We start from the raw sequence: 17,701 nt of genomic DNA, 5'->3' as shown, positions 1-17,701 counted from the left end.
TGGTTCCTTTCGATCGACAGTGACCTTAAAACAGCGCTATAGACGACAGAACAGGCACTCGTCCTGCCGTTTGTGTAGCTTTTGTCCTCATCCGTGGCGCATACTTTAAGAGCACTGTCACGAACCACAATAGCGGATTTAAACCCGCCGTGGTTGCTCAGTAGCTATGGCGTTGGGCTGCTGAGCACGAGGTCGCGGGATCAAATCCCGGCCACGGCGGCTGCATTTCGATGGGGGCGAAATGCGAAAACACCAGTGTACCTAGCTTTAGGTGCACGTTAAAGAACCCCTGGTAATCGAAATTTCCGGAGTCCTCCACTACGGCGTGCCTCCTCATCAGAAAGTGATTTTGGCACGTAAAACCCCATAATTTAATTTTTTTAACCGGATTTAACAATATATCTGGTATAACAATGAGCAGCTGTGGCACCGCGAAGTTTAGTGCGCGTTCTGTGGTAAAATAATTTCCGTGCCACCTAGTTAGTTATAATAATTAAGTCTGGCTATGTACTTGGGAAGAAAGAAAAAGCACGAGCCGCCGCATCGCGTGCACTCTCGCGCGCGTCTCCCTACCACACTTCCGAAACTCGTGTCGAGGAATGGAGGGGCGACGCCCAGCAGCCAGATTTATGGCGACATTCCAGTAATCGGATTATTGTACAATAGAACACACACAAAAGTTCACGGTGCTGCAGCGCTTGTAAGCCGGTTCAACTGTTTCTTTTTCTAATTAAGATGTTTGCTGTCGGTTCCCTCTATTCTTTTTTTCTTCTTTCCAACCAAGTCATAACAACTATCGGTAATAGCAATGGAATTTTCTCGGCATTGATTGTTGTTAGAGGTGCTAAACATTTTCCCTTTATAGTTCATAATGAAGACTTACCGATGAGCTTGCGTCGATTAACCCGACATTTGGTGGCGTGCGACTCTGCTAGTAATTAGTGTATTGCAGAATTTGAAAACTCCCGCGAGCTGTCTGCTGCCTGGCAATGCGCCAAACCAGCCCACTGCCGTATCAGCGATTACGCCCACATACTACAGCTGCCGACGCGACTAACAGTGTGCGTGGTTGTGTGTGTTAACTGTTTTTGATTACTTTTTTATATTTCTTTTAAGTTTTTGTTATTACTCCGTTGTAACGAGGTTTTGCTGTACTTAGTGCAAAGTGCTGTTAAAGCTCTTCAAATCCGGATCAACTTTAGGGAGAAATTAGGCTTATAACCCACGTATTACAAAACCCATTTATGGTGCAGTAATCGGACGGAACAGACTTGCCCCAAAACAAAGGAGCGTGCTAATATTGAGTATGTGATTCAGACCTATGAACACATTTTGCTTACCTTTCATTAAGGTGTTCCCGACACGGTTTGGACAAATTTTGTAGACGTCTATAAGGGTACAGCTACAGTAAAACACGATTTATTTGAAGCTTCTCATATTAAGCTGCAAACGATTACAGGTTACCCTCCTTTTTAACCACGCTGCTGCTCCTTAACTCGCTCACCGAGTCATTGGGGTCAAAGGGACACTAAAGGCAAATATTAAATCAAGCTAAAGTAATAGTTTAGTGCTCGAAAATCTCCAACGCGTCAATATTATTACGAACAGAGCCTTAGTAATTGCGCCATAAGACACTACATATCATCATCGAGAAAGTGAGGTAAGTGCAGGACACGATTACAGACTTCCCCGGGAGATTCAAGTACTTGCCCGATGACGAAGGCACTCTTCATTTAAATTCTGTCGCTAGTACTCAACCACTTGTTATACAAACACCACTGTACTGTATTATAAGACGAAAGAAAATGCTGTTTGTCCAGTTCTATTACATTAAAAAAGAACATTACCCTTGACAACGAGGCAGGCGGTCGAAAGGTTTCGTTTTCGCTCGACTCTGCGCCGCCCGCGCTTTCGCGTTTCAGTTGTTTCGTTATCGCGTAGTGCTGCGCTGGTTTTGCTGGCTCGCGAAACTCGCACAAACTGCAACTATCAGATAATTACACTTCTATGTGATATTGCGCGATGCCTGAATGGTCGACGCCGCTCCACCGCTCTGTCTTGGCTCGATTTCTCCATGGCTGTGCGTTTGCGCAAACAACCGTACCGCCGTCTGTTGGGTGCAATTTTACTCACCGACGGTACCAAATGGCGGTGTTGGCGTGTACAACGTCACTACTCTCCGGTTGGGTGGCGGAAGACTTGAATTGCGATAAAGGCATTCAGACCCTTCAGATGCAATTTTCTCGTAAACTAAGTCTTTGCATGAAGCAAGCATTGCCAGGTTTCCGGAATGGCATTTAAACAGTCTTCGTCGACTTAGTATTTGCCTTTAGTGTCCTTCATTGGGTCTGAGTCATGATGTGAAGTCGTGTCGTCTACTTTCGGTTGCCTTGGAGCCAGCGCACAAAGACTCTCAAACCTCTCTGCTAGCCGCATGTTCGTTGATCCACCACGAGATCAACCCAAGCAGCATGCGTTACGAGCGTTCAGTCACAGCGCCGAGCGTGTCCAGTATTCCCGTAACCGCAGGCAAGCTGGACGTTTCGGCATATAGACAAAGTCGTAAACTAAAGCCTCTCCATACTACTACCACTGTTATCAAGGGGCTTTAGCTTAAACATGAGCAGCCTGCAAGGCGTAGCCACCCGGTGGCACAGAATTTATAACAAGCCAAACACACATCTACTATTGTTCTAAACAAGTGTAAAACATTACAAACATTTAAAAAGACGTGTTCATGATTGCGCTACTGCCGAAAATATACACCAGCAGCACAGCAGAATACGCTTGGTCACTGCTATATTAGCTGTGTTTGTATGGTTGCGTTTTGTGCCACCAGGCAGAGTGCAGGCGGTTCACATTTGCGCCTCCACTCATCCGGTCAAACATGCAGTCTCCTTGCGCTTGCGTTTACTTAAATACTGTACACGAAAAAACTATCTATTATACTAGTATTCTCCCGGCATGAAGTGACGGCCACAAATGCGTAGGTCCTGGTACCAATCGGATACAGACAGTCCGATGCGCTGCAGCCACTACGCTCGTCTGCTGCATTGCAGAGGCACAATGTCCCAGTTTGACATCGCCGATCGCCACATTTACAGCCCACAACGCAACAAGAGTGAACTATGGGGCTCGCAAAAAGAAAGTGCAAAATCAACACTGGCTGCGCAACTAACGTCAACATGGAGCACGTTGTAACACAAGCAGATGACATGCTGTGCGCCAGAAGGGCTCTAGTGTAGCGATTAACTGTCGTTGTGTATTCTCCTTCTGTTACTTTTTCTTATAGAAACAAGTTAACCAACATTCCGAGTTCCAACTATTGTGAACATTTGTTCACCATAAGGTTTGAAAAATTATCTATGACACAACCTGGGAAGCCAGTCGAATATCGCCCAACTGACGTCAGTTGGGCGGAACCAGCCAGCGGCTGCAAACTTAAGTAGCGATCGGTAGAGATGCACATTTTTAAAATTTTATAAATTACACGCTTTGCACGGAGCACTTAAATTTGTCACTTAATGATCAGAACGAGCTACCCCAACTCAGTATGTTTGCACAAAATTGTTCCAGGGTCCCTTCAACAAGCAACTGCCTGCTTTAGCTATTAAAGTTGCACCTCAAACATTTCTTCTTCCTATATTACTGTTTTTGTGATATTATAAACATTTAGTTTTTACTTCAACCACAAAAAAAAATATTATGCAAGAGTGCCTCTGGGCTCAATTTGCTTGCATCATGTACAAGTCCTGCATGCTTTGTTTTATAAAAGAAAAAGCATTACTCATACTTCCACAATAATACATCCATATAATGAAAATTTTATTGAGTTTGCAAGATGAATGTTAACAGCAACACAATGTGTTTGAAACCTGTTTATTTTGTCTCAGATCTCAGAGTCAGTATGTTTCAGACTGCTGCCATGTGTACTTCTGTGAAGTTTGCAATCTTCAATTTGTAGGGCTTGTGTAAAAATTTATTCATGATTCACAGTACATTAAATAAATAAGTGCTGCTAAACAAATAGATGACACGAGGAGAGCAGCATAATATCCAAAAGACACAACCATAAGTATGCAAAGAATTGCAACTGGATGGTTAGCACTGATTATGTCTGACCCTAAATGATTATAATGCACTGTGTAAACTGCAGCCATGGCTCACTAGGCTGAGAAAGGCAGCATGCAGCAGTGGCTTTGTGCACTAACTAAACAAGATCAGGCCACAGGCCAGGCCTGCTCATTAAGGTGCTACTCAACTGCACAGAACTAGCCACTGCAATACTCATGGACAACCTTCTGTGGCCATGCAAGCCAAAGCTACAGACCCAATGCACATGCGTGAGGACACACCTGCCTATCGTTGAAAATTTGATTGTTAATGTGCACAAAATTTCATTTCACATGGTTTAACTACTGCATTTGCAGAGACAACACATCTATACACAGGCAGAACTAATAGCAACAGCAAATATAGGGCCACCTGGCACCTTCACTAAAAAAATTACCTTGCCCCTGTTTCTATGCCGCGAGTAGTGCTCTGAACAGACTATTGATGCAGTTTCTATTGATTACAATATCTGAGCAATGAAGTGTATATTCTTATGCCTGTGTTGAAATGTTTACCACGTTCAAGCAGGGAAGGCACAAACGCTGCAATATAAAAAATGCGCAGGAAAAAGCAATATGTTCTTACATGCACAATTTTTATCTCAATGTATCCAGCAGGACAAGAAAACTCAGTAATAAGTTGTTTCTCAGCGTTCGTTCCTTTATTTTACTCATTACAATACCAAAAAAGTAAATATAGAGTTGCAAAGAGGTTTGCTTTTCAGCCATGGTAGTGCACTAGGATGTGAAAACTCAAAAATGGTGTGAAAGTAATTTTCACGAGAACTTCACGATATCATACATGTGCCGATGCTCTGTCCCCATAGCTGTCCTTCCATGCAATAAACACGGCAAGTTGTCCACAAGTATAGACAAGTGGGCCCATTGACTTGCACACAGGTTGCTTTAATGTGCCCCGATGCCCAAAATGTTCACTTCATATTTAGGCAAGTTTTAGTTGTAGAGGCAGCTTGACCCACTCTTCGTGAGATCACTCAAACTAAATGACACTCACTCTGACAAAGAGATGCTACCGCCACAGAACTTGCAAGTGCAAATGTAAGTACCACACATGGGAACAAATAGACATTTGCAAACTCTCTAGTTATACAATGCTGCACGCTACTGGAGATATAGAATGGTGTGTGGCAATCATTCTCTGGCACCACTCTGTAAGCTGGCAACAGTTCTCAAGAGTAGTCTGAGCAGGACAAATTCCCCCAGGGGCTCTTATTACAATTTCAAAATTCATATAAATAGAGACAATTTCTTCTTGCAGATTTAAAAAAAAAAACGTTTTCTGTGGACCTCCACATACTAAGTGTACGCAGTGTGTTTTTATTGTCCCTCCTGTACGTGTACCCCCCTCCACAAACACTCACAGATCCAACTGTTTGTTCACTCAATGAGTTTCTTTGCCTTGAAGAACCGCCTCAGGTAGAGAACTTGCCAGGTGGCCAGTCCAAGCAGGCAGCACATGGAGAAGATGGAGAAGTACAGCACGCGCGAGTTGGTTGACTCATTGGTGTCGCGCATCTCTTCCTCCCGTTGGCGCATGTATGCAAAGTCCTTCACCACAGCCTCCGACAGGTCCTCCAGCTGTTGGAGCTTCATCTGGTGAAACATTTCACAGAAATAAGCGATGATCACAAACAAAGCCAAGTGTTCCATAGTGCAAAGCTCCTGCTTATTGCCGAGTGTGCTTATGAGGTGCACATCAAATTAAATGTCCTAAAGCAATGCAATGACTATGAGGAACACTGTAGTGAAATGCTGCATATTAATTTGAAACACCCAGGGTTCTGCAACATGCGCCTAAATCTAAGTACTACAAGAGCATTTATTTTTTGCATTTTTCTACCCATCAAAATGCAGACATGGAAATTGAACCTGCGACTTCGTGTTTAGCAGCAGAATGTCACTGCAAAATTGAGACACTGGCCTGAGTACAAATGCACATACCCCGAATATTTGAGCCTCAGGAAAAGCAAGAGCCCAGATACCATGGCCATGCAGGCGTCACCACAGATGACCCTTCGTTGTGAACGAACAGGCAAGTAATGCTCACAGACATGGTAAACTGAACCCATCACAGCATGCTACTTCTAAGCAAATCTGATTGAGATATACCGAGCATTCTAGGTAGAAGAGTTATGTATACATGGCATTCCTACATATGTGACACTCCATACAACAGTACCAAGGTGCAACTTGACCCTGATCTATGGTTGTATTGTGCAGTGGCTTTACAACCCGTGGCAAAGCTTTTTTCTTTCCATTTCAGAATAATGGAAACAGGGGCACCCTAATGAGCATGCAAACCTGAAACTGTATTGGCTTCCCTCACCTCTAGAGGCTTCAGCTTGCCTACTTCGGCCAGGCCTTGGTAGTTCTTGGCCTCTGCACCATGCTTGAGCTGGAGCTGGACTTCCCGGTCCCCACCTTTCACCTCACTGGGCATCTTGGTGGTGAAGCACACCTCGTACACATCATACGCATCTGTGGTGAAGGCAAACTTGCCTTCTTTGATGTCATCCTTGTTGTAAAGTATGTGTCCATTGCTGTCCTTGACCTGCAAGTGTTAAGCAGACATCCTGTAGCAGGAATGCTTTTGCAAGCGGCCAGATGTCCGAACAGATGGTGAAACATGATGCATGAGCAATGAGAAGACCTGTGAACACATATCAGTGGAACTTGAGTGTCATACACTGAGCTAACATGTGCCGCCATTCTATCGCAAAAATTAGGGATGATGTGTAGATAACCACTCAAGCACTGCAGGAGTTTTTGAAGTATATTTGTTGCGATTAGCCACTAGACTTCACGAATGGTTTAATAGGTACTGCCTTGTCTGTTTTCTTTTCCTTCTCTTTCTTTTTCCCGTTCTCCAGGTACTACGCCTAACAACACCTCTTCAACATGCTGAGATTTTGTACTACCTAGAGCGTGTTCTGCACCATGAATTCCTGTACCATTATGCTGTTTATTAGTGGCCAGTCATAGAATTTATGCTGTCAGGTACCACGCAAGCAGCCAGAACCAGCATTCTAACGTATCAGTGGAGCTGTCCTCCCGTAAACATCATGACTGTAAGCGAACGCTGGACAAACAAAATCGCCGCACGCCTTCACGCAAGTTGTCTACGTTGTCAAAACAGCGGCGCAGCAGAGTGCTGGTAGCGGACCAGTACCAAGATATATCGGCGTGTCGCTGTCGTTTCTTTAGGCGCAGGTACCTGCATATCTTTGCCAGGCGTTAGAGCGACACATGCCTCCGCCATCCGTGCACGCGCAAGCTCGGGTAGCGAGTTGCGACGCACGAGGCTTTATTTTGCAGCTAGCTCCCGACTTGCGCACGAGATCAATGGCCTGTGTCTGGCCTGGTAGAAGCTTCACGCCAATGAGGGTGCACATCAACGCCGTTAGTACAGCTGAGCTCATAATGATTGCAGTACTCACTGTCAGGTCTGTCTTGTGACCCGGCGTCTCGGAGACGTGGTACTCGCCAGAAACGAGGACGTCTTTGAGCACCTCATCCTTCAGGCAGCGCTTGGTGTTTGGCTTTATATGAAAGCGTATCGCGTGCACTACGCCTAGATATAAGGTCAAAACCGATATTAAGGTGGCACAAGACACCATCGTACTCAACAGTCGCAAAGTATGTTTATCGAGGCGGTTGTACACTGACGTGGAAGAAGGCCGAAAGCGGATAAGTCAACGACTCTGTTGCGGATTGGATGTCCCTGGATTGTCCCGACTTTTATGAGTCGTTTGCTGAGGAAGGGTCGTCAATGGGGGTGGGCAAAATCACGAAACCACAAAATATAGGCTTGTGTAATGAATTGTTCTATAGTAATAAGTAATTCGCAAGGGTGGTTGAATGGGAATGCTGGTAATGTTGCACCTTGTGTAAAACACAATGAAACGACGCCGGTTTTGCTTTATTATCATCATGATGTAAAAGTGGGTAAAAACCGCAGCGCTCGTTGTGTGAATCAACGCCATCGATGCCATACATTTTGAACTAACGCGACTGTGATCACTCAGAGCTTTCACAGGTTGCCGTAGGCGTGGGGCGCGAGTCTGGTATGTTGTCGTAGTCCCGTAGTGCACTCTACCTGCGAGAGGCAGCTAGCGACACTACTGTACCTGACGGAAACGGGTGGATGACGCTTGCGTCCGCTTCACATCGCAAAATCCGCCGCGGTCGGAACTTGACCGAAAACCGCGCGCGCGTGCCGTCGCACGTGTCATGCGCCCTGTAGTGCGTCGTCCCGAGCAGCAGCGGCCAACGACGAGCAACAGGTGTCCGCCGCCGCAACCAGCATCATGAGTGCCCAGTACCGGCCGTACCGTGACGAGGACAACGGCGGCGATAGCGAGCCGATGACATGGCCCGACCATGAGCCCACGGGCGCGGTTCAAATCTACGAGAAGACGACCGAAGACATTCGAGTCGTGTCGCACCGCAACCTGGTCATTGGCGGCCTGGGCATCGCTCTGCTGGGGGTGCTCGCGGGGCTGCTGGTCGGCTACTTCGCGCACACGGAGCACAGTGGCTGCGTGCGGGGCAAGTCGGTTGCCATCCACGCCGTGTACGACGCCGACCCCAGCATCAGGGCGCGGCTCTTGGCCCTCGTCAGCGCTGACGGCATCAACCGAACCGCAGGGTCAGCGCCCTTTATTTTCCTTTTTTTTTTTTTTTTTCACACCACCTTCACACGCGCCCTGCTCAAGCGAGACGGGCGTGCGTCATTCTTGGGCGCCTCCAGCGGCACCTCCCCCGGCTTCGCCGCTTTAATCTCATTGATACTTCCGGCACAATAATGTATGGACGTGCGGTCGAGTTTGAAGGGGGTAGGATAGTGAGGCCAGTCAGTGAATTGCCGCGTTACCTGTCGAGGGCAAATCATAATGAGCTGTCAAATGCGTTGTTGCTCCTGCTAGTTTTAAAATTGGCCGCCTGATATCGCCGAATTTGGCAGAGAACCTGTGGTAAAACGGTAGAAGAATCGTGTCGCAACTATTAAAGCTTGCAGAGCACGACGTTCTTGGCCTTGGCGAAAACCCAAGCAGCGATGCATACCGATCAACCTACTAGCTGCACGTGCCGAGAAACCTTTACTGTGCGCTGCCAGCACCCCGCGTGAATCATAGCGGTTGTGGTCTCCGTTTTTTAAATTCTGGCCCCACCACCACGACGCTTCTTGCTCCTTTGATAATTTTTTTTCTATATCTGCTGCAATTCAGTGCTTTTCTGAAGTAAATGCAAAACAATACTAAGCCCCAGAAAGACAGCAAACTTAGTTGCTGCAACGTTGCCAGTTGTAGCCAATAAAGTTGTAAATACGAGATGCCACTAAATGATTTTGAATTCATTTCCAGCCTCCTTGTTCTTCTGGATAAACAGAGACGTTTGAGCAAGTCACAGTGAGGACTGATTAGGTCCTATGTTACACTTCATGCAGTGCACTCTCAGAAAATTTTAATAGCAAACGAAAATAAAATAAATAAGTAATCACCTGCCCTAGATTAAGCTCGGCTGGGTCGTTTATACTGAAGTTGATATGGTATACCTGTGGGTCCCATTACCTGTGCAACTGCACCTGCTCAAACCCTTGGTAACATGTGGCATGGGTTGTTCGGGCCATGGCAGCCGTATAATTCTTATTGAGCTCAGGCCATTAGGGGCTTCTACCTGATTCTGCAACTTCTGCATGAAATCATGTGTGGCTACTCCAGCAGTAGTGCGGTAAGTTAAAGGGGTACTGTCGTAACATTTTCGAATTGTAAATTTTTGTGTTAAGCAAAGGACCAGGCCATTGAAACCCTTGAAAAAGATTTGCAATTATTGGAGTGAGCTAAATAATTTGCTGTAATACTTGATCGTGTACCCAGAATGGGGATCTGTCATGCAACATGCCCTTGCTCCATTCCTGCAATTGCTGCTGCCACAGGCAAGCGCAACCAGAAGAAAGCGAGGCAGCACTGTGTTTATCTTTTTTAAGAACATGATTAAACCTAACCTTTTTCACGCAAGAAAAAAAGTAAGGCATGCAGACACAGACACAAAATGAAAATAGATCTACACAAATGGCATTCTTGTTGTCCGTTTTTCTTTTGTGTCTTTGTCTGCCCTCCTAACTTTCTTTAACATGAATACCTACCAATTAGCTCAAGTATCGGTCATTCTAGCTTTATTGTTACAGTGACAGCAAATTTGAGTGACAATTAAAATGACGGCAAAATAAGACACTGTGTCTTGTCATGATTATGTTGACGGCGCCATGTGCAGCATACCGAGACACCAGCTTTAGTGTCAAAGTAAAATATTCTAGATCTGTTCCCCAACCTTCATACTTGATAAGTGTCATACTTTTACGTGCGAAAAGTGTACGATAAACTTTCTGCAGTGTCAAATATGTGTACACCTTTAGTAGCAGCTTCATTCACATAATGGTCAAACTAGACTAAGGGTTAGCTGTAAGTTAAATGTGCTGTGCTTATTCCAAGCAGGCACTATGTGCTCATCTATTAACTCCTGCAACGTGCAGTGTTCACATTTTAAAGTCTTCTTTCATTGTTCACTATATAAAAGGGGTGTGGAAATGGTCAAAATTTGGAATACCAGTCTCTGCTATTCAATTCATATTTTATTTGAGAATTCACTATTTGAAATTGTCTAATATTAATTCCTTTCAAATATTGGAGCTGCAATATATAGAGAATGGTAGAAGCGAAGACAGTTTCGAATGCTTCCGCTATATAGGAAAGCCTTGGTTGCTGTACAGAGATGTCAGTTCCTGTGCAGCAACCCTCCTTCATAATGTCCAGTCATTCAATAAAACTCTCATGTTTAGCAAGCCCATGTACATATTTGATGTTCTGATTCACTCTTTGGCCAGTCTCGCCATGTTTGGATTTATTGATGTGTGGTGCTCTACTGTAGTATCACATTTGTCACCTTCAGCGAACACAGCACTGTACGTGCTTCTGGTGCTAAGCTGTTCCCTTGTTTCATTACTGCCATTCTTGTGGCGCCCGAGATAACTCGAGTTGCTGTTACTAACTTACAAGCAGCTCAATTGTCCAGACATGTAATTGCGAACTGTTGAATATATTCACGTCAAATAAATTTGTAAAAGCCTTATTTTTCACTAAACTGGCTACGTGGAAACTTTTTGTTTAATTTTTTTAGAATTGATAAAGTATTCTATTTTCAATTTGATATTTGCAAGTAGATTTTCTCAAACATTCATATTTGATTAGGAAATTTCACTATGCAGACATTCCTTCCAAACCATCTTTACTGACGTTGAGACCACCTCACAACTGGGTACAGAATGTGGTTTCCATACTTTCCCATTTGTGGAGACAGCCTGTTCAAAGCAGAAGCTAAAAGCTTTTTATTTTGTTTACATATTTTATACAGAAAAGTGTACGCTAAATGCACTGCATTATTTGTTTTTCAGCTCCTTAAGCTGAAAAGCTATTTTGTCAAAAGCTTTACAGAAACAACTTTGTAATGTTGACGTTACAGTACTTTTGTTCACAGATGCTGAGCACAACTTCTGCATGGTAAAATGTACCGTCAAGAATACTCTAGGTACCACTGGTACTAAATTTTTTTTTTTATTTGTAAACCTTACGATTGAATAGCTCAATTTTAGCAGTGCATTGCAGAACCCAATTCAAGGATGCACACACGAGCTGTGAGGAAATTTTGCTTCCTTCAAGGTTCCTATAGCATCAGTCCAAGTTTCATTCATGGCAGCAGTTGTTTTGTGAAGTTGAAAAACTTCATAGCCCTGTGTAATCCTGCAAAGCCTATCACTACTTGAAAAGAATTGTGGGGGTGATGCCATTTACGAGATATGCACTGCCAAACTTGCAATAAAAAAATTCGCTGTCATTCCACCTAATTTCTTAACAAAACACCATTTTATGCATTGAGGCATGAAAGTAAATGGAACACCAATACATTTCTCTGCAAAGTTCGGGAATTAATTTCTTGAAGCTGGCGTCATCCTCAGAATTCGTTCCAAGCGGATCTGCCTTCCGAACTTTCAGACTAGAATTTCTAAACATCAATATGTCATAAGGTAATTAGTTTAAACTTAACTACGTAATTTTCAGTAATTATTAGATTATGCATTTCAATTTTTTGTGCAAGTAATGTCCGCCTCTTTGTGTAGACCTGCCCATAGACTAGAACTGTGCTATCTGGTGCAGGCAAGTTCGAAATTTTTATTTTTAGGTGTTCACTGAAGCATCCAGTACATTAAAAAGGCCCTAAACCACCCCTTGGGCATGGTGAAATAACATAGTCCGCAGATAGCATATGCTGCTGGGAACATCTGAGCCAAGTTTTACTGTTGTACGCAGTGCGTGGAGCTTGCAAGCAGATCGTGCTGTCACCTTTCCTTCAATTCTCTCTTTTCAACAGAAGGCCTGTCCTTACTCTCTTCTAGACATACTATTTCGCCATCGGCACACCATTTTGTCATTCCCTTAGATGGCTACTGTTGGCCGATAGCTGACATCAAGCTGCGGTCGGCTACATGGCACAGATATCGTGGGCTCCGCGGGGTGTCGCCACGAGTCCACTGGCTAAGCGCACTGCGGCTCACTGAGGACAACTGCGTCTGGCTTATGTTTAGCACGTTGTAGGCACCAAAGACAGAAGTCGTGGCATCTACATTAACACCCAAAATGAAATTTGAACTGTGCACCACGGTGACATTTAGAAGGCATTGTGGGCACGTCCCACTGTGCCGAAGCCTTCGCAGTGCAAGACATTGAAGAAGGAATAGGAGCATAGCAGAGGCCGTGTTTGATTGCCAATAGCTCCGCTTCTGCTGGACGCATTAAGGTACTTTTTGCACCTAAGTATTTCTGAAATAGCTGGCTTTCACTTCAAGTGCCTTTCTCCACTTCGATAAAAAAGTGATTCAGGGCCCCTTTAAACATTTGTTCCGTTTACCTTGTAGCATTGCTCAAGTTCATTACATTTGAAAGATAGCCTGAAGAATCTCGCTTTACTTATATGTATATATTGTGATGTTCAACAATTTTTATAAATTCAGGCTCCAGCTACAACATTAAATGTCTGTGAAATGGAGAAGTGCTTATGTACTTAGATGTAGGTCCGCATTAAAAAACCCCCGGTGGTGAAAATTAATCCTGAGTTCCCCACTACAGTCTGTTGATAATCAAATCGTGGTTTTGAATCTTAAAACCCGAGAATATGAATTTAAATTTTTATTTTATAAATAGATTTATGGCCTAAATTAATAATCTACTTCGTACACCATTAGAATGGACAGCATTTATGGTTATGTCAGGGACACTGGTCAAATGACTCGTTATGTGACTGCAGGCAGCTGCTTGAGGTGCGTACAGACTCCGAGATTGTGGACCTCCTGCAGCAGCGTTGGAAAGAGCAGGGCCTCGAGGCTGTGCAGCAGCACACATACGAGGTGCTGCTGTCATTCCCAGATTCATCACGCCCGAACCGGCTGCGTCACTTTGAGAATGCGTCTGATGCAGCAGGTGCCACTGTGGACCTGTTCTCAGAGGAGCACCGTCCCTATGTTGCCTACTGCACACCCAATGGTCCCATCAGAGTGAGTGAATCATTCTTGCTCAGGAGTCTGGGCCATATAGTTTCCTATATGATTCAGCATATGGTTTTTTAGATGGTTTGCTGCATTGCTGTTGTGCTGTATGGATAGAAATTCTTGGTGGTAGTGGCTTTTGAATGGTGTCTTTCTCAGAGATCTAGGACAGCTTAATAGGACATAAAAGGAAAACACCAAATCAGTTTGCGCTGCCAAAGTAGTCTTGTGGTAGGACTGGTTGTGATAAGGAGTTTGCTACTATAGAGAAAGTGAAGGTCAAATTTCATTTCTTTAAATTTTGTTCTGAAACCCTAGTACCAACTACGTCAGTGTGACATTACGGATTTCAAGGTATTCTGTTGTATTCAGACTACGGTGACTTGTTAAACGTTCTCAATACTTGCCAAGTTAATTGTTTGGCTCTTTTAGAATACAGTGTGGTGCATCTTTACTGATAAAAAATTGACTAGGCATGAGCAGATATCATGAAAAATCATTAGGATGGCGAGCTGGTGTAGGAACCTTAATCGCCATCCATCTTTTGTATTTGCATATTTTTTGGCTTACCGAGCCTCTTTTCACAAAGTTTTCTTTTTTCTTTGTATTATTGAAAGTTAATTTGCAAAATGGCTCAAATTATTTCTTGTCTTTATTGTCCACTTAAAGATGCATCTGTCAAATAGCCTGCCACATTTAGTTTCATTCGGTATTATAACATCCTGTAAAGTGCTGTTTTTTGTGTATGTGACAAGATTCTTTATTAAAACGAATTCTTGCCATAGGGGGGGGGGGGGGGCTCATATGGTTGCATGAACAGTACACCACTGGCTTGCTGCCTAATTTTGGTAGAAAGACGGGAAGGCCTGACCTCAATTGTGCCCCAGTGTGTCACATTTCTTTCTCTCTTTGTTTATTTCTTATAATAATGTGTGAGGAAACATAAATGCAATACATATTAAAGGAGAACTAACACTTTTTGTGAAAATCTAATTCCAAGAGAGCTGATTAGTACAGCCTTGGCCAAGCTTTAAGTCAAGCAACATTAAAAGCAAGCCAAGCATCACATACCTGATGGCCTATGTAGGATTAGGTATAAGGGGGCAGTGTGAACATGTTGGATATTCATGATTATATTGCGCTTGGTGTTACACAGACAAATGATAGGGACAGCACGTGGACGTAAGTAGTGCATATCAGTTTAGGGCTAATAAAGTGTTTTCTGAAACATGCTTTGCAAGAAACTCTTCCTTGCAAATTCTGTCTGGAACGTACCAGTAACATTTACAGCTGATTTGATGGTAGCACGAGAGCAGATTTATGTATAAAACAGGCGGAAAGTTTTTGAATAGTTTTGAATAAAGATAAAGGTACACTCGGGAGGGAAAGGGGGAGGGACGTGATGTAGGCATGTGGGGTAAAGGGCTGAGTGGGGTCAGAAGCTTTGACTGAACATGGTGGAATTGCTGGGCATGGTGGCATTGCTAGGCATCTCACTATTCTGTACACTCAATCAATCAATCAATCAGTCACTATAGTTGTGCTGCGGGGTGAAACCAAAGCCATTAAGGCTTGACCAGGGCTTTCGCCTCGTTGCACAAGGCGGTGTTTTGCAACAGCAGTGGTCGTAAAAAAAATGCAGCATATTCAATATGCACTGTTGAAATCTATGTAGAGCGAAGTTTTCCGTAGATCCATAAGGAGTGCTGGAACACGTGTTTGTGTTTATTTAGTGTGAGTGCAAAGTGAAAGCGAGTGCTTTATTCATGTTGGTGAAGAATACAATGCACCATTGAACGCAACCAGTGTTATGGGGTTTTAAAGAGGCAAGCTGGCCATCTGCGCCATTTGTTTGGGGTACCCGACCTCCCCTGGGAGGCTCAGATGCGACCGTCCACGTGGTTGCCAAGCAGTGTAATGTATGCACAACATGAGGCCATCTCCTCCGGTGCTCTCTCTCATGTCATTGCAGTTTCCACATTGCGTTCCCTTCATGCTCTCTCCCAGCGGCCAACGACCCCCATGCACAGGTCGGCTTCCCTCTCTACTTTCCTCTGCTGTCAGCAAAGTAGTGTGAGCCATCACTCCTAGATGGCGCTGCTCTCCCACAGCAGAGTGTGAGCTCTTCGTTGAGAACATATGAGCAGCAGCAGCAGAAAGCAGCAGCCACAGTCAGCAAGAGAGGCGCAGGGGGATGTGCAAAAAAAGCTTCGCTTTAGAGCAAGAATCTTACACAATGTCAAACATCGTAGTAAATGTTACAGTGGGTACATTTTACATGCATGTGTAATCTACAAGGAAAAATGTTTGTTGAAGAGGAACATGGCACTATTTTATTGGGACATAATAGAGTTTAGTGCTAGGGACCATGGTTCTTGAAGTGCACTAACGCTGGTTGGATGGATGCTATGAGCATCCCCTTTGGAATGGGGCAGTGAGTTGCCCCACCAAGCTCTTGTTATTATCTTGCCTAATGTTCTATCTATGTTAAAAAGGAAAAAAAAAAGAAGAAAAGGAAAAAAAGCATGATGAGTTTCCATAACCAAACTTTCGGAACCCCTATTGTGAACTTTGTTTTTGCACGCCTCCATTGTTTGTTGTTTCCCTACTTCCAATCCCCACTTACTAATCCCTGCTGCGGACATGTTTACTTTCCCTCTGCTCTTGCTGAACCCAAAGGCTTCAGCGAGGCCAGAGATGCCTAAATTGACCGCTGGGCAGGCATCTTCACATCGTATTAAAATATGCTGCATAATTTCCCTATAGCTTTGCTGCAGCAAGCATGCACATGCTTCTTCCTTCTTATATCTCACTTTATAAGTGCGTGTTCTAAGGCATACTTATCTCGCTTCGAAAAGTAATGAGCTTCCCTTTGAGTTCTCATAAATTGTTTCTTTCCTAATTTCGCTTTTCCTCTTACGTGGTTACTCATGGCAGGTTTCTTTTCCATTACCGCCACCCATGAGAGTATTTCAGCGTCTCTGTCAACCTCTTGTGCAGGGCCCCCTGGTGTACGCAGGCCGTCTGCAGGCATCCGACATAGACTGGCTGCATGGCTCGAACGTGACGCTTGATGGCAGTGTCTTGCTCGTGCGGCTTGGCACAGAGCCCTTGGGCCGGCAGCTTGCCTTGGCACAGCGGGTGGATGCACGTGCTGTCCTGTTGTACCCAGACCCTCGCGAGTTTCGACCACTGCCTCCAAGCTACCCCACGGAGCAGGATGGCAGTGCTGCCTGGTGGTGGCTGCCACCTGACGGAAGTCACAGTGCCAGTCCCCTGGGTCCACTCCTGGGGGACCCGCAGACCCCCGGATACCCTGCCGTAGGTCAGTTGGAAGTGTTGATCATCATCATCATCATAATTTATTTGAAGGGACACTAAAGAGAAACAGTAAATCAGTTAAGACTGACAGGTATTATTTCAAAGTATCGTTGCTCCTAATTTGGTGAGAATAGGTTCATAGAAAAAGTGACTGTTAAAGTTCCAATTCTTAGATACCAAGCCGAAACCCCAGTACTGGCATTTCAGCGTGACATTACAGATTTCAAAGTATGGCTAAGTAAAGGTTTTGAAACTTGCTAAGTCTACAGCTCTTTTAGAATGCAATATAGTTCATATTTACTGACAAAAAAAGATAATTAGGCCCAAGCAGGTCTCATCGAAATCCATAATGTCACGGCAACCTGGTATAAAAAATTCAAGGCGGCCTTGCAGCCTGTTTCTCATTTTTGCAATTTTTCTTGCTTACCAAGAACCCTGTCTCGGTAACAGGAGCGTTTTTTTTGGTATTGTATGAAAGTAATTTACTGCCATATTCATCTCATCCTAATACACCCCTGCATCTAATGCACACCCATTTTTTGTGGGTTTAAATACATAAAATCAAAGTGCACCTAAATGTATTATGGGCATGCCCATCGAGGGCACACCCTAGCGTTAGATAAGTAAAATATAGCACAAACCCTCCCCCCCC

At 44.3% G+C, this 17,701-nt stretch overlaps 2 protein-coding genes across 3 annotated transcripts in view; one reads left to right on the top strand and one right to left on the bottom strand.

Moving 5' to 3' along the window:
* Window positions 1–3,808: 3,808 nt before the first annotated feature.
* On the bottom strand, window positions 3,809–7,839 carry LOC126545143 (transmembrane emp24 domain-containing protein bai-like). The gene is made up of 3 exons (XM_050192874.3): window positions 7,571–7,839; window positions 6,460–6,684; window positions 3,809–5,726 (listed from the first exon to the last, which is right to left on the bottom strand). The coding sequence occupies exons 1-3, from the start codon at window positions 7,748–7,750 to the stop codon at window positions 5,511–5,513; spliced, it is 621 nt and encodes a 206-aa protein (XP_050048831.1). The 5' UTR covers window positions 7,751–7,839; the 3' UTR covers window positions 3,809–5,510.
* A 73-nt stretch (window positions 7,840–7,912) lies between these two features.
* Window positions 7,913–17,701, top strand: part of LOC126545132 (putative N-acetylated-alpha-linked acidic dipeptidase) — a 58,529-nt gene continuing 48,740 nt past the window's right edge. For both annotated transcript variants that reach the window (XM_055078257.2, XM_055078256.2), the window contains exons 1-3: window positions 7,913–8,781; window positions 13,491–13,737; window positions 16,729–17,053. In XM_055078257.2, the coding sequence (XP_054934232.1) occupies window positions 8,441–8,781; window positions 13,491–13,737; window positions 16,729–17,053 (913 nt within the window). In that variant the 5' untranslated portion in view covers window positions 7,913–8,440. The remainder of the gene's footprint in view (window positions 8,782–13,490; window positions 13,738–16,728; window positions 17,054–17,701) is intronic.

The sequence above is a fragment of the Dermacentor andersoni genome, chromosome 10 (genome assembly GCF_023375885.2).
Source record: "Dermacentor andersoni chromosome 10, qqDerAnde1_hic_scaffold, whole genome shotgun sequence".
Taxonomy (NCBI): domain Eukaryota; kingdom Metazoa; phylum Arthropoda; class Arachnida; order Ixodida; family Ixodidae; genus Dermacentor; species Dermacentor andersoni.
Note: the sequence above shows the minus strand (reverse complement) of the source record. Positions and strands in the feature narration are given on the sequence as shown.

Excerpts from the sequence above, each read along its gene's own strand:
- LOC126545143 (XM_050192874.3), bottom strand. The coding sequence starts at position 7,750 with ATGGTGTCTTGTGCCACCTTAATATCGGTTTTGACCTTATATCTAGGC. Across the intron at positions 6,685-7,570 it reads GTCACAAGACAGACCTGACA|GTCAAGGACAGCAATGGACA; the intron begins GTGAGTACTGCA and ends TAACACTTGCAG. Across the intron at positions 5,727-6,459 it reads GCAAGCTGAAGCCTCTAGAG|ATGAAGCTCCAACAGCTGGA; the intron begins GTGAGGGAAGCC and ends ATGTTTCACCAG.